The following is a 22,495-nucleotide window of genomic DNA, read 5'->3' as shown; positions in this document are numbered from 1 at the left end:
ATTCAAATCTTATGCGTCTCTCCCATTTTTAAAATTGGGCTTTCTTCTTATTTCTGAGTTTTTAAGAGTTCTTCACGTATTTTGGTACAAGTCCTTTGTCAGATATATGTATTGCAAATATTTTCTCCTGGAATGTGGCCTGACTTTCCATTTTGTTAACAAAACAATAAAACAAAATTTAACTTAAAATTAAATTTTATTTTAATGTTATCTAACTTTTCAATTTTTTCCTTTGGTCTGTGCTTAGTTAGATCCTATCTAAGAAATCTTTCTTAACCAGAAGGTTGCAAAGATTTTCTTCTAAACATTTTATAGTTTTAGTTTTCACATTTTGGTTTATGATACATTTTGCCTATTGTGATGAAATTTACTTTCTTAGGGAAGTTATCACCAACCTTATAGACTAGGTTAAGTCTCCCTTTATACATTCTGTTCAAGTTACTATGGCTGTGTAACAAATTACCCCAAAACTTACTGGTATAAAACAATCATCTATTAAGCTCATAGATTCTGTGGGCCAGAAATTCACGCAGGGCACAATGAGGATGACTTATCTTGCTCCACAATGAACTGAGGCCTCAGCTGGAAGACTCGAAGGCTGGGAGCTGCAATCATCTGAAGGTTCACTCACTCCTGTGTCTGGTGATGTATTTCTGCAATCTGTGCACTACCTAGCCCAAACTACAATCCTCCAGACGCCTCAACTCTGATATGCCCTAGGCATTCCAGAACTGCTCATGACTTTACCCTCTTAGAAGAGGCTCTTATAAACTCCCAGGGAAGCTGAAGCCAAACTATAACTTGGGAAAATTAAAAAAAAAAAAAAAAAAAGATTAGCGTTCTGTAGGAAAATCTCTCTTGTTCTAACCATTGTATTTTAACTCTGATCAATAACTTTCATATTGTCAACTGGCAATTTTTTCCCCCACAACTATAGCTAAATGGGTCTTCTTGTTACAATATTTAAAGTTTCCTAACTTTATGCTGCATATTTTCAGATGCGAATCTCAACTCCTTCCCTATTCAATAAGAGGCAGCTTTCTACTTCTCACAACAAAAGTTGAAATGGACAGATTTCTCTCCCTGCCCCTGTAACGCAGGCTCTCTAACACGTTCTTCTGCCAGGGCTTTGAATCTGAGGGCTATTTCAGAACTTACTCATACTAACGGCGATGATAATGAAAGATATGGTGGGAGTATCTGAAGTCCAAAGACATCATCTCGACTAGATTCACGTACGGTCTTGGTGTGTTCCCTGGTGCCCAGCCTCAGTGTCCACTTATTTTCCGAACTTAAGAATTAATTCTTACACTTAACAGATATACATTCAATAAATCCTTTTTGCCCCTTTTTTGCAGAAGAAGAGGAGGAGTAAAAAGAAAGGAATGTAGAAGATGCTACATAATGGAGACCCTAAACACATACCTATTTAGGGTAGACAGAGGAAAAAAACAAGTGTCTTAATATAAGAGTACTTGTGGCATAGAATAAAACATCCAGGGATGGCAATTTACATGTATTTAAAATGTCTTCTTTGTCAAATTAGATGAAATAAAGATGACAAGCTCTGGAAAACTGTGTTAGATGACTAAAAAAAATAAAGCCCTAGTGATTCTAGCTTGTCCTATAGGGTCGCTATGAGTTGGAATTGACCTGATGCCAACGGGTTTGGTTTTTTTTTGTTTTAGTGATGAAGAACCACCTGATACTGAAGGTCATGTAAAGAGTCTAAATACAATTATTCCATAAAATATGAGATTAGAAAGAAGTCATACTTCTAAATAAATGCTATTTCATAGGTATGATTTCAATTATGGATGTGTAACTAAATTAACTAAATGTTATACACATTTGACTACTTTAGCTACATCATTAAGAGTTCATATATTCACGATGGCCAAAAGTTTTTTCTTGTATCTTGTCACTGCAAAATGGGGAAATCGCCTTATATATGGACATAGTTTATTAACATTATATATCAACTACTAAAAGACTTGAAAATCCCAGCTACCATCTCCTGCATCTCTTAGAAGCTTGCTGTATTGCGAAACGCATGGCCGTTGGAGTCAGACAGGCTTGAGTTTGAATCACTCTGTCACTTACTAGCAGTCTGGCTTTGGGCTAGTGAATCTCTCCAGACCCATTTCCTTATGTATAAAGAAGGAAAAACTACAACCCACCTTACTGAGTTGTGAGAGGGGCCTAGTACCTGGGGAAAATCAGTTGTTCAACAAATATTTCTTTCCTAATGAATATACTGAATATCTGAATATATTGAATATATTGAATATATATCTGAATATATATGAATACATTCAGCAACACTTCTAGTTTCTCTGAGCTTCATTAATCTTTTATCCTCTGACTATCGACACCCATGAAACATGGAAATCTCACCCAACATTTATTTCACACTGTCGTATTATTTCTTATATATGTGTACACTCATACTCTTTATCTCTATTTCTCTTTTTTTTGGCTAAACCTCTTTATTTCTCCAGGTGTAAACACCTTAGAGTTAAGATCATATGTATATAGTCTACATAATCCCAAATTCCTAGCACAATGCTGAACTCAAGCTACTCATTTTGTAAATACCTGATGATTGCTTTTGTAAAATGAAAGATCCTAACATTTCACTTTATATTAACAATGATACAAACATTCACTATAATTTAACCTTTGTGCCTGCTGGTGTTTAACAGGCATTTTTGATTCTTGCCAGTAAAAGCCAGTGATGGCTGCAGCTCTGTCTGGTATCTAAAACACTGACTTCGACACTTACTAATTTTAAGCGACTAACTTGTATTTTTGATTCTTGCCAGTAAAAGCCAGTGATGGCTGCAGCTCTGTCTGGTATCTAAAACACTGACTTCGACACTTACTAATTTTAAGCGACTAACTTGAAGTTGTCATGGAGATATTTATTGGATTTATATTAAACTCCTACTAGCATCTTTTTTTCAAAAAGCCTATGAACTGTCTTTACATTTCAGTTTGTCTAAGAAATACTTTAGCAATAAAGATAAAGAGATAAAAGGAAGTAAACACTAAGTAATCGTTAAGGCCTAAAAAGAAAAACTTTAAGTCATAAAGGATTAAATAGTTTTAAATGGAAACTTTAAAAATTACATCTGCTTGAACAAAATTATAACAATTTTAAAAGAAAGCTAAGAATTCCACTTAAGTATCCGGTAACTTTAGGAACCGCTTTGATCCTCCTGTTCAATCATCTAAGACAAATCAACAGGAGTACAGAATTACAGGTTTTTAATTTATCAGTGTAATACATGAAGCTGAGGAACAGTAATAAAGTTCACATATGCTGGTGTTACATTACAAATAACACCTTAAGTATCTTGGCATACTACAGAAAGGCAACTCCACAACACCTTAATAAAGGCTAAATAGTTTGACATTTTATATTATACTTTTTACATGGAAGCTGAGGTTTTCAGAACGGTAAGAATGTTTTCGCAGCCAGACAGCTGCTAAACCACGTAAATGGGGTTTCACATCATCAAACGTTAAAGGAATATACTAACTTCAGAAGTTTTAAGTAAGCCAAAGGAGGAGGAAAGAGACGGTGTCAAATGGAGAGAAGAGAACCAGCGAAGTTTTCTCTACTAAACATCTGTCAAAATTAGGGACTAATTTCTGGATGTTCTAAGGTAATCTTACTTGGTCTCTTAGAAGCACTATAAACCAGTCGCTTCTTTTGGAAAAAGGATTTTTCTCTTGGTTTCCAAAATACCACAACCTGCCAAGTACACCCCCCACCCCTCAATTTTCTTCTAGCTCTCTGGACAACGTTTTACTTAATCAACTCCATATTGGAAATTTAGGTTGGTTCTAATTTTTAACTATTAAAAACGAAGTAAAACACAGATAAGATGACAATAAATAAAACACTGTGATAAGTATCCTTAGAGCTAAATCTTGCTCACAGCAATGATTTTTTATACAGGATAAATCCCAGAAATGTGTTTATTATGTCAAAATTATATGACACTTTAGGGTGTCCTCTAGGAAGGTTCACTCTTCCAACACTAAATAACACCATTTAAATGTCTGTCAACATGACAGGTGAAAAAGTTTCTTAGTTTTCTTCCTTTGGAGTTTTTGTGATATCAAATGCTTTACAATTTTACTGGTCATTTATATTTCTTCTGTGAATTACCCTGTTCATGTCATTTGTTGTATTTTCTACTTTTGTGTTCACTTTTTATTATTTATTTTTAAGTACTCTTTATATATAGAGGTTTACCATTAACCTCTTTCTCTGCTTCATATGTGCAGTAGGCAGAATTCTAGATGGTTCCATGACCTTCGGCACCAGTGTTACTTCTTGGACTGTCACGCTACCCGCTGCCGTAGAGTTGATGCTGATTCACAGCAACCCCATAGGACAGAGTAGAACTGCCCAACAGGGTTTCCAGGCTGTAATCTTTATGGAAAGAGATTGCCACATCTTTCTCTTGCAGAGTGGCTGGTGGGATCGAACCACTGACCTTTTGGGTAGCGGCTGAGTGCTTAACGATTGTGCTACATATCAAAAAAGACTTCTCAGATGTAATTAAAGTTACTAATCAGTTCACTTTAAGATGGGGAGATTATCTGGATGGGCCTAATCTTATCACGTTAGCCCTTTAAAACCAGAGAGTTTTCTCTGGCTGGTGGCAGAAGGAGAAGTCAGAGATTCAAAGCAAAAGAAGGAGTTGCTATGCTGTTGCTGGCTTTGAAGATGGAGGAGCCACATGCGAGGACTAGAGAGGGGTCTCAAAGAGCTGAAAGCAACCTCTGGCCGACAGCCAGCAAGGAAAGAGGAAGCTCAATCCTACAGCTTCAAGGAACTAAATTCTGCCAAGAACCTGAAGGAGCTGGGAAGAGGACTGTTCCCCAGAGCCTCCAGGAAAGTGCCGAGTTTGGCCAACAGCTTGATTTTGACCTTGTGAGACCCTAAGCAGTGAGTCAGGTGAGCCCACGGGAACCATGAGATAATAAACTGATGTTGTTTAAAGTCACTGAGTTTGTGGTCATTTCTTATGCAGCAAGAGGAAAGTAACACAGTATGTTAAAAACATTTTTTGTTCATTCTCTTGCAATCAATCACATGATTTGGGGGTCTTACTACATACGTGGAGCCCTGGTGGTGCAGTGAACAGCTCGGCTGCTAACCAAAAGGTCGGCAGTTCAAATCCACCAGCTGCTCCTTGGAAACCCTATGGGGCAGTTCTACTCCATCCTACAGGGTCGTTATGAGTCGGAACTGACTCAATGGCACCTAACAACAACAACCATATATGTCTCTCCAAATCCACAAAATTATATAATCATTTATATTTTCTTTTAGCAATTTTAAGGTTTCACATTTTTACATTAAAAACATTTTTTTTTTTCATAAAAAATAAAGCTGTGTTATAGACGGGAATCCAGGTTACGAAAGTGAAATAAAAACCCTTTGATTCAAATAATTAACAGCAAGAAAAAACACAAGTATAACAGAAAAAGTGTAAGGAAGAGATAATAATTCATAACTGAAAAGTTAGTTTTGGACTCACTAAAAACTTACTTTGTCATTAAGTCTAGAGAAGTCAGTGTATCTTCTAAAAACCACCCAGCTTTCTTCTGGGGTTTTCTTCACTAGTACTTTATATACCTATGCAGGAAAAAAAAAAAAAAAGAGAGAAAAATAAAGATATTTAAAAATTCAAGCCAAATATTTTTAAATCTTTTCCTTGGCAACTCCGATGATAAGAATTTAACAGCATTTTTTTTAAGCTTATATATGTAAGGGTTAAAGCTGGAACACTTGTTAGCTTTCACTATGAGGAATGCGTTAAATAATTAAGCTTCACCATTTTATATCAACATCTATGAATGTTATTTAGTCTTAAAGACACGATCATACAGGAATACTATGAAAATTATAACGTAAAAAATATAAAAATCATTTAGATCATAAAAATGTGTAAGTAATCAAAATGCTGACACCGAAAATGAGTTTTTTTTAAAGATACACAAATATGACAAATTCGAAACAAAATGCTTTTTCTGTGCACACTAAGTAACAATGAACTCATGAGCTTCCAAAATATGTCTTATGTCGACATATTCTAAAATTGACAAAAGAATCACTCAAGCTTTAACGAGCTGTGAAAAACAACCACTCTTGTCCTACATAATTTAAATTTAAAATCCAATAACTATGAAGCAAAATTTTCAAATAAGTTCAATGTTGTTTTAATCTTCAAGGCTGAAACTCAAACTAAAAAAGTTCTCATAACAGATAAAATTTTACATACTTGTAATTAAGCACAATTACCTAGGCTACTGAATAGAAAAACTTGGCTGAAGCAAAAGCCAATATACTTAAAAAGCATATAACATGAAAAAACTTTTTTATAAGTATTATTTTAAAATTTATTTTGAGGACGTGCTATTTATGGCAGAATGTCAGAGAAACATTTCCCAGCAGGTTGTGGTACAGTATTTTGGTATAAGGTTCTCAATGTCTGCTGAATGAGTGAAACTCTCTTGAAAAGAGTAACACTTCTCTTCTTGAAGTTGGCTATGTCATCACTTTCAATTGTAGCTCTGGAAGTCTCTAGTAAGCACTAGAAATGTGGCTAGTCCAAAGAGAGATGTGCAATGAGTGTAAAATACACACCGGATTTCAAAGACTTAGTAAGAAAAAATGTAAAATTATGTCACTAAAATTCTTTTATATTGATTACATGTTGAAATAGTATTTTGGATATATTACATTAAACAAAATATAAAAAGAATTTTACTTTTTTTATTGTGGCTACTAGAAAATTTAAAATTACAAATGTGCCTCACATTTGTGGCTCACATTACATTTCTATTGGACTGTGTTGCTCTAGAGATAACACATTATTTAGGGACTACAGATCACCCTTCCCATTCGATTTTTCTCCCTTACAGACTTCTCTTTCTGCTTTTAAGGAAGAGAATCAGCGAAGGGTAAGAATAAATCCTTTAGCTGTGAAGTAAAAAATTAGTAATTTATCTTTGTAACACATTAACGGTGGGAAATAAGATTATTTGGATACCCTTTGTCTCAGTCATCTAGTGCTGCTCCAACAGAAATACCACAAGTGGATGGCTTTACAAAGAGAAATTTATTCTCTCATAGTCCAGTAGGCTACAAGTCCAAATTGAGGGCATTAGCTCCAGGGGAGCGCTTTCTCCGTCGACTCTGGAGGAAGGTCCATGTCATCAATCTTTCTTTTGTCTGGGAGCTTCTCTGCGCAGGAACCTCAGGTCCAAAGGACACATTCTGCTCCCGGCACTGCTTTCTTGGTGGTATGAGGTTCCCATGTGTCTCTGCTCGCTTCTCTCTTTTATATCTCAAAAGAGATTGCATTAAGACACTGTCTGATCTTGTCAACCTCATCAGTATAACCTCATCACAGTGATAGAATTTATAACACATGAGGAGATCACATATAATCTCATCACAGTGGTAGAGTTTACAACACATAAGGAAATCACATCAGATAACACAATCATACAATACTGGGAATCAAGACCTAGCCAAGTTGCTACACATTTTTTGGGGGACATAATTCAATCCATGATACCCTTTAAAGTCTGCAGAAAGTCCTGATCTAAGATAGTCGCAAGGGGAATACAAAGGAAATATTCTTTTTAGAAGTTGCTCATTAAAAAAAAGAGGGGGTGCTAAATGGACTTCAAAACTTTTGAGGAGGAATGACTGATACACGATAAAAGTAAATCTCCAAACAACCCACATGTACTTTATTCTCCTGTTCTGGAAAATGAACCCCCCTTCTAACTAAATGGCTACTCTCCACAGTGGCTCCTAAACACTCCTGCTTCTCTTGCAAAGACAAAGTGCAGGCCTTTGTGCTTTATCTTTTCTAGAAAGCTCTCTTTCTACCTTTCTACTTGTTTAAGTAGTGCTCTTTCAACAAAGGAGCCCTGGTGGTGCAGTAGTTAAGAGTTTGGCTGCTAACCAAAAGGTGGGCAGTTCCTGACAGGGATCACAATAGAGGGTCCTGGACACAGCTCGAGAAAAATGTAGAACAAAATTCTAACTCACAAAAAAAGAGACCAGACTTACTGGCCTGACACAGAATGGAGAAACCCTGAGAGTATGATCCCTGTACAGCCTCTCAGCTCAGTAACGAAGTCACTCCTGAGGTTCACCCTTCATCCAAAGATTAGACGGGCCCTTAAAACAAAACAAGACTAAATGGACACACCAGCCCAGGGGTGAGGACTGGAAGGCAGGAGGGGACAGGAAAGCTGGTAATAGGGAACCCAAGGTTGAGTGAGAAGGGACAGTGTTGACATGTCGTGGAGTTGTTAACCAATGTCATAAAACAATATGTGTACTAACTGTTTAATGAGAAACTAGTTTGTTCTGTAAACCTTCATCTAAAGTACAATTTGAAAAAAAAAGGTTGGCAGCTCAAATCCACCAGCTGCTCCTTGGAAACCGTCTGGGGCAGTTGTACTCTGTCCCACGGGGTCGCTATGAGTCGGAATCAACTCAATAGCAATGGGTTTGGTTTTTGGTTCTTTCAATGAAAACTTTATGGATAGTGCTGATCATTCCCTTCTCTATGTACAAATAACACACGATCTTTTTATGTAGGCCTTTTTTAAAAGAATTTTTAAGTAGCATACAATGAATTATAAAATACATTAAGAAAAGTATACAAATCATAAGTATACAAACTTGATGAATTTTCACAAAGTGAATACAGCCATGCAACTAGCACCCAGAGCAAGAAACAAAACATTACCAACCGCAGAAGCCGCTCTACCTCATGCCTCTTCCGAACTCTACTCACCATCCACTCCGAGTCACTTTTTGTTTAAAAACCCCCTTGGAAGACCTGAGCTGTATGTTATCAGTTCTCGACAGTCAGTCCTAATACTTTCTTCGGTTAACAGCTCAATCCAAAGGAACGCATCTAGGGAACATTATTTTACAAACTTACAATTCCTAAGCTTGTGTCTCCAGCCAAAATGCGACGCACACACACTTGCATACATACACACACGTACACGCACACACATGCATGCACATACACACGCATGCATACACACACATATACATGCACACACACACAAATGTCCATACTCACACTTACATACACATACCTAACATCTCCATTTCAAAGTGTAATAGACATCTCAAACTAAGCATGTCCAAAAACAAATCCTCATTTTCCCCTCAAAATCTGCCACCTAATTAAATAGCAACCTTCTTCTTATTATTAGTCAGGCCAGAAACTTTGAGGTCAATTTAATTTCTCTTTTGATCACACTCCATTTCCACATCATCAGGAAGTATGACTGCCTCTACCTTCAAACTATACGCAGAATCTGATAATTTCTCAGGATCTCCTCCACCACCCCAGTCCTAACCCCCATCATGTCTCTCCTGGATTACTGCAAAACCTGTCTCCTGTTTCAACCTTTCCCCAATTTCAATTTAGCAGCTAGAACGAGCCCTTTAAAGCGTTAAGTCAGATCGAGTGACTCCCCTTTCCAAAACCTTTTAAGAGTCCCATTTCATGCAGAGTAAAATCCAAAGCTCTTACAGTAGCTACAAGGTCCTGCAAGATCTGTGTCTTTACCTCTGACCTCATTTTCTACATCTCCCCCTTGCTTACTCTGCTTTCAGGCACAAAGGCCTCCGCAGTCGTCCCTGTTTGAAACACTCTTTCCTGAGATATCCTCGTGGCACATCCCCTTAGAGTTAAAATCTTTTCTGTGAGGTCTTGACTGATAACGCCATCAAAGTCACAATCCAGCTCTGGGCAAACTCCCTATCCTCCTTCCCTGTTTTATTTTTCTCTATAGCATTTATTGCAATGCGACACACCAGAGGGTTTTACTTGTTATCTATTTACTTATTTTCTTTTTGAATTGCTGTACCATCACCCAAAACAATGCCTGGTACGTAATAGGTACTCAAAACGTTTGTTGAGTTAATGAATAAATGAATGAACACGACTAACTTCATTTTACTTCCTCCTAGTGTCTTGACTAGTGTCTGGAAGAACTTTAAATTTGTATACAACTCTATTAAATGTCTACAAACTTTCATTTCCACACACATTACCTTAAGTAATGTTCACTTCTTCCTAAGGAAGGCAGATCAATGTAAAGAAATGAGCCACCAGTTTATTACTTCCAAAATGACTCTCAAAAAAAAAAAAAAAAAATCAGTTCCATGCAGATTTCCCATTCCATCACTGTTCTTATGATAACGTAACTTTAAAGATCAAGTCTCTTTATAAACTATCTCAACTTTGTTTTCTTGGACCTCCTCCCATCCTGTCACAAATTTACAGGATGAAATGTTGACATAAACATCAAGGTTGCTAGGTAACAAGGTCGGCATCCATCAATTAGCAATAAACAAATAGAAAGGTAAAAAATAAATTAAAAAAAAAACACACAAGAACATCAAAAACATTCAGAACTAGAAATAAAAGACCTCTGCATTGAAAACTATAAAGCATTACTAAAAGAAATTAATGAAAACCTACAATAATTAAATAGATGAGGTTCAGTGACTGGGGGAATCAATATTGTAAAAGTGTCTGTTCTCTCTGTACTCATCTACAGATCCAACGTAATCCCGAAGCAAAGGGCCAAGCAGAGTCAAGGCAATCCTAAGGAAGAACCAAGCCAGAGTACTTCCACTACCAGATATCAAGACCTATCACAAGGCTACGGTAGTTAAGACAGCGTGGAACTGGCGTACAGCTGGGGAAGTGGAACAGAACCGAGTGCACAAAATACACCCATTTATGGTCACCTGACTTATGAAGAGGGCAACAGTGTAAATGCAGTGGAGAAAGTGGCCTATTTAAGAAAAGCCTGATCAACTGATGTCATGTGGATTAAAAAAAAATGTATATTGACCCTTATCTCACACCATGGACAAAAATCAATTCCAGATGGTTTACACATCTAAACGTAAACAGTCAAACAATAAAGCTTTTAGAAAACAGACGACAACATCTTTGCAACTTCGGAGGAGGCAGACATTTCAAAAAGTACTAACCATAAAGGAAAAACTAATAAACCAGACTATATCACAGTTGAGAATTTTTATCTATCAAGCATACCATTAAGAAAGTAGAAAAGCAAACCACACACAAGAGAAGATATTCACACACAAAAATGTATCTGAAAAGGGACATTCCCAGCATGCACAGAAAAATGCAAATAAAAATGGAAAACACATATGCCAAAAGAAAAATGAGCAAAAGTCTTGGACATTTCACAAGAGTATCCATATGGCCACACACACACACACACACACATTTATTTATACATATTTAAAGGCCTTTTATTTAATTAGTCATTAGGGAAATGCAAATTAAAACCACAATGTGCTATCACCTATACCCACTTGAAAAGTTAAGATGAAAAAGACCAAGAATACTAAATGCTGAAGGAGTGGCCCAACCAGCACTCTTGTGCACTGCTTGTTGTTAGCTGCTGCTGCTGCTGCTGAGTTGGCTGCTGAGTTGGCTGCTGAGTTGGCTGCTGACTCATGGTAACTCCACGCAAAACTGAATGAAACATGGCCGCCTGGTCCTGCACCATTCCCATGATTGGTGGTAAATCAGACCCTTGTGAGTCATAAGGAAGATCACCAGGCCTTTCTTCCTAGTCTGTCTTAGTCTGGAAGCTCCACTGAAACCTGTTCAGCATCATAGCAGCACACAAGCCTCCACATAAGGCTGCACGTGAGGTTCACTGGCTGGGAGTCAGATCTGGGTCTCCCACATATACTACTTATGAGAGTATAAACTGGTACATCCACTCAAGAACATTCTTCAGTAGTATCTTCTAAAGCTGGGTATATGAACAGCAATTTTATTCTTAGGTAGAAATCAGACAGAAATGTGTACATGTGTTAACTAAATGACAAGTACTAAAATGTTCATAGCAGTAGTATTTGTAAGGGCCCCAAACTGGAAATTATCCAAATGCCCTTTAATGGTAGAATCAATAAATAAATTGTAGTATATTCACACAAAGGAATACTGTCAGCAATGACAATGAACTATGATTACATGTAACATCGAGGATGAATCTTACAAATATAATGCTGATCAGAAGGGACCAGATCCAAGAGTTTATGCTTAATAATTCCATTTATAGAAAGTATAAAAACAGGCAAAATTAACTCTTCTATCGGGAAAGTGTTTACCCTCGGGGACTGGTGCGTGGGTAATGAATGGCAGACCATGGAGGCTTTTAGGATGCCAGCAACGTTCTGTTTCTTGATCTATGTGCCAGCTACATAGGTGTGTTCAGTTTATTAAAATTTATTAGGTAACACAAGTTTGCTACAGCATTAATCTATTGGAAATTATTTTTGCTTTTTTATGCAATCAGGCAAAAATTATCCCAAATTATTTTTATTGTGGTGAAATGTATACAACAAAACATCTGCATTTCAATCACTTGTGTGTGTACAATTCAGGGACATGAATTACATTCCCATGTTGTTTAACCACCTTCACTATCTGTTTCTAAATTATTTGATAACCCATAACAGAAACTCAATACTCCTGAAGCAGTACCTCTGCATTCCCCTCGCCCACCTACCCTTGATAACCATGAAGAAACTTTGGTCTTCCTGTCTCTGCTTATTTTCTATAGCTGAGATCATACCAGTATTTGTCCTTTTGTGTCTGACTTAATTCACTCAGGATCACGTTTTCAAGGTTCACCCATGAAACTATTTGAATTTGATGTTCAAGTAATTACAAGTACAGGCTAATATTAATAATATAATACAGGTTTAAAATATGTGTTGTGGATTGAATTGTGTCCCCCCAAAAGATGTTGAAGTCCTAATCCTTTATACCTGTGAATGTGACATTATTTTGGAAATAGGGTTTTGGTAGATGTAATTAGCTAACAGGGGTCGGGTTTTTGTAGATGTAATTAGCAAACAGGAGGTCATACGGAAGTAGGGTAGGCCCTAATCCAATACGACAGTTTCCTTATAAACAGAGAAGAGACAAAACAGACCCAGAACGAAGATGGCCAAGTGAAGACGGGGGCAGAGATTGGAGTTATGCTGCCACAAGCCAAGGAAAGCTTTGGCTTGCTGGTCGTCACTAGAAACTAGGAGAGGGGCATGAAACAGAATCTCCCTCAGAAGGAATCAAACTTGCTGACACATAGATTTCAGACTTCTGGCCTCCAGATACGTGAGAGGATAAATGTCGGATGTTTTAAGTCACCCAGTTTGTGGTACTTTGTCGTGACAGCCCTACGTTCAATAGGTTAGCCGATATTTCACTTTCTATCAGTCTACTGCAGAAGTCAATACTTACAGTAAATTTAGCTCTTTCTTCCATCACCTCATAACCCAGTATAGTAGGTGTAGATGGTCTATCTTCCCAACTGACTGTTTCAGGATTTTGTTCTTCACTTTCTCTTGGTCTAGCAGAATACTCAATGGAAGAATCTGTACCTGTAAATTTAGTCCTAATGAGGGGACTGTTACAGACAGATGAAGTACTATCCATTTGATCAGGCACACTTGGCCGTTTATAATTACCCATATTTGTGTCTTCTAACTGGCCTTTCGAAGAGTTTGAGCTTGTTGAGATACTCCCAAAAGAAGGACTTCTTTGGTTTCTGTTGGTTGTAAAGCTGGAAACGGGGTTTCCTACGGGCATAGGAAGCGGGACATAAGGAGTTACCATCTTCTTCCGGCCTTTGCAACAGAGGCCTACACACTGCTGGTCCAGACACTCAGAGAACAGCCAACATGCAATCCATTATTTTCTTCTTAGGAATTCAATACCTACAAATGAGAGGGACATATTGGAAAATTAATCTTTAATCTGGAGCAGGATCCAAAAAGAAAATAAAATATTCATAACTATTTTTAGTTCAGTGACACTCTCATTCTTTTTGGAATGGAGACGTGCCAAATCCCTTTCTTTAATCCCAAAATGTAATTTCTAAGGACTCTTATTTCCAAGGTAAAGAGATAAGAACTACTTCACACCCTTTTTTTGACCCTCATGTTACATGTTATTCTTTTTTTTCTTTTTCCTTGTGAAGGGTTTCTCTAATGTTCATTTTTGCCTGATTTCATCTACATAAAAGAGATGGAAGATGGAAGAGTGATAAATACCTTTCCAGAGTTTGATTCCCTGCTTATGGTCCTAACAGTACTAGATACAGTAGAGGGAGGAAAGAAAAGGAAACAAAGAGGAAAACTATTCCCGTTACCTTTTGTTTTGATTAGAGAAACTCAAGAGAATTACTGAGTAGTAACTAACCAGAAGCTTAGATGCTAAACAGTAAATATCAACTGCTCTTACATTAACAGTTTATAGAACCCAGGATCAAACGTACTTGGAAAAAAATCTATGAAATTATTCAAATACAACCTAATGAACATTAAACTACATATCCAACAAGATTAAATAATTAAAAGTTTAAATTTTCCTCAGAGTTTCTAGATCATCACTAATTCTGCTTTGCCATAAACTGAGGGTACTTAACCAATATTTATAACTCATACTCAATAACCTCTCGTCAAAAGGATTCGTAAAGCTTGGATCAGAATAATTTCACAGTAATACAAAAGAAAAGGTTTACCATCAAGATGTTAAATAATACGGTAACTAAGAAACTGTAATAACTAGAGATCAACGAAATGACAGGACTTCACAAAACAAGTCGTCTACCCGCCCAACTGTACGCAACTCCCCTGGTGGAGAAGGTGGGAAACTAATGGGCCGCCTGCACTTGGAAAGATGCTGAAATAGATTTTTCACCCAGCACGTGGCTCTCGGCAACCTTCCCATTATCAAATATTCAAGAAACTGGAGCTGCTGATTCATGGATCCTCCGTTCCGCTTGATGGCCTCCCAAAAAAGAAGTAAATGAAAGTCTGAATCTCAAGCTTCTCAAGGCCTGTGAGACGGCTCTGCCCTCCCCACTAGACTCACCTGCGGCCGCCGACCAGGTGCTGGACGCCTATCAATACGACTACGGGCGTCCGGGGAGGGCAGCCCGCCCCAGCGTTAGGAACAGGAATGTGCGCACCGGCCTGGGGACGCTCCGAGGATGATCACCTGAGTCCCACTCTGGGAAACCTCGGCCAGGTGAGGTGGCCCGGCCCTAAGCAACCCGCTGGGCGAGAGAAGCGGGTGACGAGAGGAACGCGCGTGCGGCGGGGTCTCCTGCGCCCCAGGTACGCGGCCGGCGCCTCCGAGACGCACGGAGGAGTCGGCTGGGACCCGGAGGTGGCCGGGCGGCTCCTGCGATGCCCCGACACCCTCCTGCAGAGCCCCCTCCTGCACAGCCCCCTCCTGCAGAGCCCCCTCCTGCAGAGCCCCCCGCCAGCTACCGGGTGCAGGTGTCTCCCCGACGAGCGCCCCGGACAGCGCCCGCCGTCCTGTCCCTACCTCAGCGCACTCGGCAAGCCTGCTCCAGCGCGCTTCCCGGTGCCGGTTAAACCGGACCCTCCACGACCGCAGTTTGTCGCCTCCTCCCACAGCACGGAGCGGCCTCACGTGACCCCCGCCCAGAAAGCAGCTGTTCCCCGCTTCGGCCCGCCCAGCCCCGGCGCCGGGCCCAGGACACCCGCGCGGGGACCCAGGGGCCGGGCTTGAGTCGCCCTCCCGGAAGTGACGTCACGCGCGAGCGCCCGCCCCTGAGGCGCAGACTCGGGTGACGGGGCCCGGGCTCTCTGGCAGCCGGTTGCACTTAGTCTTGTGGTAAGAATTCCACCTCCTCTGCCCTAGCTTTATTTTTCGAAGTGAACTTTTTAAGAAATAGAGCCTACAATACCTAGTTTGTTCGACAAGTGGTCAGAAGGTCTATCGCCAACCTATGGCTGGGCTCATGCGTTGCATCATGGGACTTGTAGTCATCACACGCTTGGGTGGTTTTAAATAGGTTGTAGACTGTTTTCCAGAATTAGCAGCGCTTTAAGGGATGGCAATCGATTGGAAGAGTGGGAAGATAGGACACTGCATTACAGCCTGTCTGTCCCACATAATTCAGAACTCCTCACTGGCAGACAACCCCTGAAATTCTTTAGTGGTTTTTACTCCCTGGGAAACATTTTTATCCCAAATGATAACGTTAGGCTTGTTAGATTTGTACATCTGAAGACCAGAGAGGTTATCAGGAAAGCCGTTTTTTGATAGTCAAATACAAAGATTCAGATCAGTTTACAGGCCTGTTCATTAAAGTTGTGTAATTTGATTTAAAGATCATTCCATGATTTTTAAGGCTTTGGAGTAGTTCCAAAAGACTGGGAAGAAATAATAGTAATTTCAAAATGAACATAGGAATATCACCTGGTTTGTAGCATAATGATTTTGATTTCAAAGGTACTGCTCTTCCAGTGAGGATGAGACCTAACAGAATTGTATAGGAGCAGTGGAATAAGACGTAGGTAGTTATCAGGATAGACTTGGCAATCATTGGCCTTGAGGGGGCGGTTAAATCCATGAGTTCTGTGAGTAAGGGTATATGGAGAAAGGCAGAGAAAAGAAAAGTGAGCCTTGCAATATTTCTTTCACTTCAGGGACAGGGCTGCAGGTGGTAGCAAAGAGATCTGTAACGAGGAAAACCTCATTACATAGTCTAATATCTAGGAAGCCAAGGAAAACGAAACTTTCAAGAAGTAAGGGTGTACCAAGGAGGATAAAGATGTAGAAAAGGTCATTGAAATTGCCAAAGAAGAACTTCCTTCACAGATTTTTGAAAGAAACACAACAATATACATACTGTATATTTTCTTTATCTTCCATAATATCTGGTATTGATAAATCTTAGTTTCAGGAAATGAACTACAATCTTTGGAAATCAAGAAAGTATATCTTGTGGCTGGGTTGAGTAAAAGTTACATCATCACAAACTATATATGATGTCCAGTCCTTATTATTGCTTTATTTTAGTTCAGCTCCTGATACCTCCATACTGTGCCCACAGCCAAATTGAAGTGATGTCTTCTAACTTATAAAGTAATAGAAGACCATTTTTTTCTGCTCCTTTCATTATTTTAATATTATATAAAATACATATCTCTCAGAAGGGCATTCTGAGCCAACCAAAGGAACAATTTTATACAATGATCTATAAATACTGCTAAATGGGGGGTAACAACCACAGCAGAATAAAGCACGGACAGTAAGCAGACATCTTGTGAGGTGGCTTCCTAAAAACAAACAAACAAAAAAGCCAAACAAACGCATTGCTGTCAAGTTGATTCCGACTTGTAGTGATGCTAGAGGACAGAGTAGAACTGCCTCGTAGGGTTTCCCGGGGACGCCTGGTGGATCCAAACTGCCAACTTTTTGGTTAAGCAGTTGAGCTCTTGGGAAGTATGTCACCAGGGCTCCTAGATCCCACTATTTCCCCCTTCTCTGGAATTGATTCCTCTTATATACGGTTGGGACCCTGGTGGCCATGTTTGTAACAGGTGATTCTGTTTCTTGTCACAGTTGATTGTACCAGGGAAAGATATTTGACCCAAGTTGTGTCCAACAGATGCTATCTCCCAGAAGTTTAAAATATGGAAAAGACACAGGCTAGAAGTCATAGGAGCTAAAGTCAGACTAATAGAAGTTCTATGGTGAGAATGTCCACGAAGTCCCATTGCTGAGGTTCCTGGAATGACCTGGTTGATCCTTTTCTCCATTCTTTTCCTGGGACTCCATGTGATAACCTAGTATCCTTCCAATTAATTAGCTTTTTCCTTAAATCTAGCTAGAGTTGGTTCTTTTGTGTATTACCAGAAGAACAACTAATGTGGCAAATTGGAATGAGGCAAACTGAAAATGAATAGAAGCTGATAAAATGCTCTTCCAGTTTTCGTGAATAGCTGTCAGCAGTTCATTATCTATGCTCTTAAAATATAGTATTTCATTAATATATTTTGTATTTATTATGAAATAGAAACAGCTTTTTCTCAATAATTTGTGATAGCTAAAATAACTTATAAAGAACTTTTTCAGTGATTCTTTTGGTTTAAATTCATGAGTTCCCTAATTTGTGTATATAATTCTCCAATAAGCAGTGATTTCTTTAATTTTAATATTTGAGATCTGTATTCCATCTGCCTCCTCTTTGCTCACTGCCATGAAATTATAAGAGTCCAAAGAAAGAACTATGATCTTTTCTTAGAGTAAATGGCGGTTGTCTTAGTCATCTAGTGCTGCTATAACAGAAATACCACAAGTGGATGGCTTTAACAAAGAGAAATTTATTCTTTTACAGTCTGGTAAGCTACAAGTCCAAATTCAGGGTGTCAGCTCCAGGGGAAGGCTTTCTCTCTCTGTTGGCTCTGGAGGAAGGTTCTTGTCTATCTTCCCCTGAACTAGAGCTTCCCTGCACAGGAACCCCAGGTCCAAAGGACATGCTCTGCTCTGGTGATATGAGGTTCCCATGTCCCTCTGCTTGCTTTCCTCTTTTATATATTAAAAGAGAATGGCTTAAGACACTATCTAATCTTGTAGATTTCATCAGTGTAACTGCCGCTAATCCATTTTATTATATCTTAGTGATAGGATTTACAACACATAGGGAAATCACCTCAGATTACAAAATGGTACACAATCATACAATACGGGGAATCATGTCCTAGCCAAGTTGACAGGTATTTTTGGGGGACACAATTCAATCCATGACATTCCACCCTTTGGCCCCCCAAAATTTATATCCTTGCCACATGTAAAACACATTCATTCCATCATATCATAGCAAAAGTCTTAAATCAACTCCAAGTCCAAAATCCAAAAATTCTTCCTCTTCTGTTAAATCTAGAATACAAGTTGTCAGCTTCCAAAGGCACAATGGTGCAACAGGCAGGCACAAGCTAGACATTTCCATTGCAAATTGGGGAAAACGGAGGGAAAGAAGGCATAACAGGCACCAAGCAAGTCAGCAGAACACATCACATTAGCCCTCAAAGCTTTGAAAATAATCCTCTGTTTTCTGAGACCATTTACACAGTAGCACTGCCCTCTAGACTGTAGGTATTGGCCACACTCTCCAGATTCTGAGTGGAGGCCCCTCGGTCCCAGGCTTTGGTTTCGCCTTCCAGGCCCACTGGGACGGCAACTCTGCTCCGTTGGCTTTAGGCGCACCATTCTCCTCATCCGCCTGAGTGGCGACTCCACCCTTAGAAACACCGGAGGCCATGGCTCCACCTTTGAAACCCCAGAGGTCCTGGCCATACCTTTTGAGACTGAGGCAGCTTGGCTTTGTGTGTTCTTTGTCTCTTCAGCTTCTGCTTCCTGGTTCCTTGGCCTCTTGGCCCTCAGGCCTCATGCCGGCATCTGCCCTGCTGGGGCAAGTGTTCCAAAGCTCTGTAGCTCCACTGATAAGTGCCTGGAGGCACCCTACTCCACCAGTAAACTTCAGCCGGAAGGTACTCAGCTCTCTTGCTCTGTGGGTTGGCAAGCCTAGCTCCACCAATAAGTACCCAGAGGTACCCCACTCCACCAGGAAGCCTCCTGTGCCAAGACATTCAGCTCTCTTGCTTCACAGGTCACCTCCAGTGCTGTCCGGTGCTAGTCTCCTGGTTTTGCTGCTGCCGGTCCACTGTTGCTGCTTCTCACCATCTGTGCTGTTTCTGGTGTTAACAGTTCTCCTCGCTTCCTTCTGAGTTTTCTATCTATTCACAGTTTCAAAACCGCTTCCACATTTTAGGTATCTGTTAGAGCAGCACCCCACTCCTGGTACCAAATTCTGTCTTAGTCATCTAGTGCTGCTATAACAAATACCACAGGAGGATGGTTTTAACAAAGAGAAATTTATTCTCTCACAGTTTAGTAGGCTACAAGTCCAAATTCAAGGTGTCAGCTCCAAGGGAAGGCTTTCTGTCTTGGCCCTAGAGGAAGGTACTTGTCAGTCTTCCTCTGGACTAGGAGCTTCTCTGCACAGCAACCCCGGGTCCAAAGGACATGCTCTGCTCCTGGCGCTTCTTTCTTGGTGGTATGACGTTCCGACGTCTCTCTGCTTGCTTCTCTCTTTTATATCTCAAAAGAGGTTGGCTTAAGACACTAATCTTATAGATTACATCAATATAACTGCCGCTAATCCATTTTATTACATCATAGTGATAGGATTTACAACACATAAGGAAATCACCTCAGATGACAGAATGGTAGACAATCATATAATACTGGGATTCATGACCTAGCCAAGTTGACAGATATTTTTGGGGGACACAGTTCAGTCTGTGATAGAGGTGAACAAGGTAGTAGCAGGGTAACCTGACAGCAGACTATTGCACTAGACCTGTGACCTATGCAGTTTCCTAAATCCATGTGTCTTAGGCTGGGTTCTCTAGAGAAGCAAAACCAGTAAAGCGTATAAATATATGTAGAGAGAGATTTATATCAAGGAAATGGCTCACGCAGTTGTAGAGGCTGGAACGTCCCAAGTCTGTGGATCAGGATAGAGGCTTCTCCTGATTCATGTAGCTACAGAGGCTGGTGAACCTGAGATCAGCCAGTCAGAAAGCAGGGCTCTTGCTCACAGACTGTGAAAGGAATCCCAAGATTAGTAGGCAAGCTGCTAGCTCAAGTCCCAAGAACCAGCACTCAGACAAACAGGAGGCAGCTGCAGGATCCAGAGCAGGCAAAAGCTAGAACGTCTGCTTATATTTGGATGCAGGCCACACCCCCAAAAAAACTCCCTTTCAACTGATTGGCTACTCACAGCAGATTCCATCATGGAAGTGATCACATGTAAATACTGAGAATCATGGCCCAGCCAAGTTGACAATCTTAACCATCACACCAGGGTAGCAATTATATATTAATGGCTCAGAGAAGACACTCTTCAATACCGCTACAATTGATTAGAGAGTCTCCGCTCATCATATTATGTAAGGAAAGTTTTGAAAGGGTTCCTTTATAATAGCATGTGTGGAAATCCTCCTGGACATGTGTGATGGTTAAGATTGTGTGTCAACTTGGCTGGGCCATGATTCTCCGTGTTTTAATGTAATCACTCCCATGATTGAATATACTGTGAGTAGCCAATCAGATGAAAGGGAGTCTCCTTGGGGGTGTGGCCTGTATTTGTATATAAGCAGACGTTCTGGCTTTTTGCTCTCTCTGGATTCTGCGGCTGCTTCCTGTTGTCTCATCTCCTGTTCTTGGGACTTGAGCTGTCAGCTTATCTGCTGAAACTGGGATTCGTCGATCTGCACAGTCGGTGAGCGGGAGCCCTGCTCTCCGACCTTCCGATCGTGGGCTTGCCAGCTTCTGCAGCTGTGTGACTTGGGAGAGGCCTCTACCCTGATCCACGGACTTGGGACGTTCTAGCCTCTACAATCACGTGAGCTGTTTCCTTGATATAATCTCTCTCTTTATATATATTTATACACTTTACTGGTTTTGCTTCTCTAGAGAACCCAGCCTAAGACAACATGTAACAAAGAGATCAAATTTCTTCCCCAAATCATAGAGTCGTAATCATGAGGGTGATCATGAGGATATGCTTCCATTTTATAGATAGGAATACTGAAGAAAACAGAGGCTAAACGACATGCATGAGGCTGCAGAGCACATTAATCCTTGACTCCCAAACCAGTAAACTGCTTACTGCATGCAATAAGACCCTGCTTCCAGGAAGCCATTCCTGAGTGTCTCATACTCTGTTGTGTCCTATATGTCTTTCAGTCTTCCAATAATATCTTGCTCTTGTACATTCTGGATAACATTTGATACCTGAGAAGTTTTGGATTTTATGCAGGAAGAAAATCTTGTACTGGGCGTTTGAGGATTGGTAAGAATTAGATAAGTAGAAGATGAAGGCAGGGAATACCAGGCAAAGCCAGACTTAGAGGAAGACGTAACAGAGCGTGTGGTGTTGTGGGATAGTGAGGAGACCAACCTGATAGGACAGAAGGGAGTAGAATAGGGAGGAGTTGGAAATAGAGAGATGAGCTCCTACTTGCCCCTCAAAAAAAAAAACAAAAAAAAAAACCCATTGCCATTGAGTCAATTCTGACTCATAGTGACCCTGTGGGACCAAACAGAACTGCCCCGTAGGGTTTCCTCAGGGAGTGGCTGGTGGATTTGAACTGCTGAAATTTTGGTTAGCAGCCAAGCTCTTAACCACTGTGCTGCCAGGGCTCCAACAAAAATAAAATGAAAGCAAAACCAAAAACTAAATTTCCTGAAATTAAACAGAGCAGTGAATCAGACATTATTGTACATTTAAGTAGTTGTCTTTATTGTGTTTGAGATATACTCTGCTCCTGACATATGTGTGGTGAAGGTAATTGTCACGGTTTGAATTATGTCCCCCCAAAAAATTGTGCATCAGTTTGGCTAGGCCATCATGGTTCCTGGTACTGTGTGATTTTCCTGTATGTTGTAAACCTGCCTCTGTGATGTTAATGAGGGAGGATGGGTGGCAGTTGTGTTAGTAAGGCAGGACCTGATCTACAAGACTGGATTGTGTC

At 40.0% G+C, this 22,495-nt stretch overlaps 1 protein-coding gene across 3 annotated transcripts in view; it reads right to left on the bottom strand.

Annotated features, from left to right (window-relative positions):
* Nucleotides 1-15,578, bottom strand: part of SNX16 (sorting nexin 16) — a 43,745-nt gene extending 28,167 nt beyond the window's left edge. For 2 of the 3 annotated variants that reach the window (XM_004385989.2, XM_023740292.1), the window contains exons 1-3: nucleotides 15,468-15,578; nucleotides 13,374-13,849; nucleotides 5,573-5,659 (exon numbers count right to left, since the gene is read on the bottom strand). In XM_004385989.2, coding sequence (XP_004386046.1) covers nucleotides 5,573-5,659; nucleotides 13,374-13,748 — 462 coding nt within the window. In that variant the 5' untranslated portion in view covers nucleotides 13,749-13,849; nucleotides 15,468-15,578. The remainder of the gene's footprint in view (nucleotides 1-5,572; nucleotides 5,660-13,373; nucleotides 13,850-15,467) is intronic. The other variant, XM_023740289.1, reaches the window with a different exon arrangement.
* Nucleotides 15,579-22,495: the final 6,917 nt, after the last annotated feature.

The sequence above is a fragment of the Trichechus manatus genome, unplaced genomic scaffold (genome assembly GCF_000243295.1).
Source record: "Trichechus manatus latirostris isolate Lorelei unplaced genomic scaffold, TriManLat1.0 scaffold00152, whole genome shotgun sequence".
Classification (NCBI taxonomy): Eukaryota; Metazoa; Chordata; class Mammalia; order Sirenia; family Trichechidae; genus Trichechus; species Trichechus manatus.
This window is presented reverse-complemented; position numbering and strand designations above follow the sequence as displayed.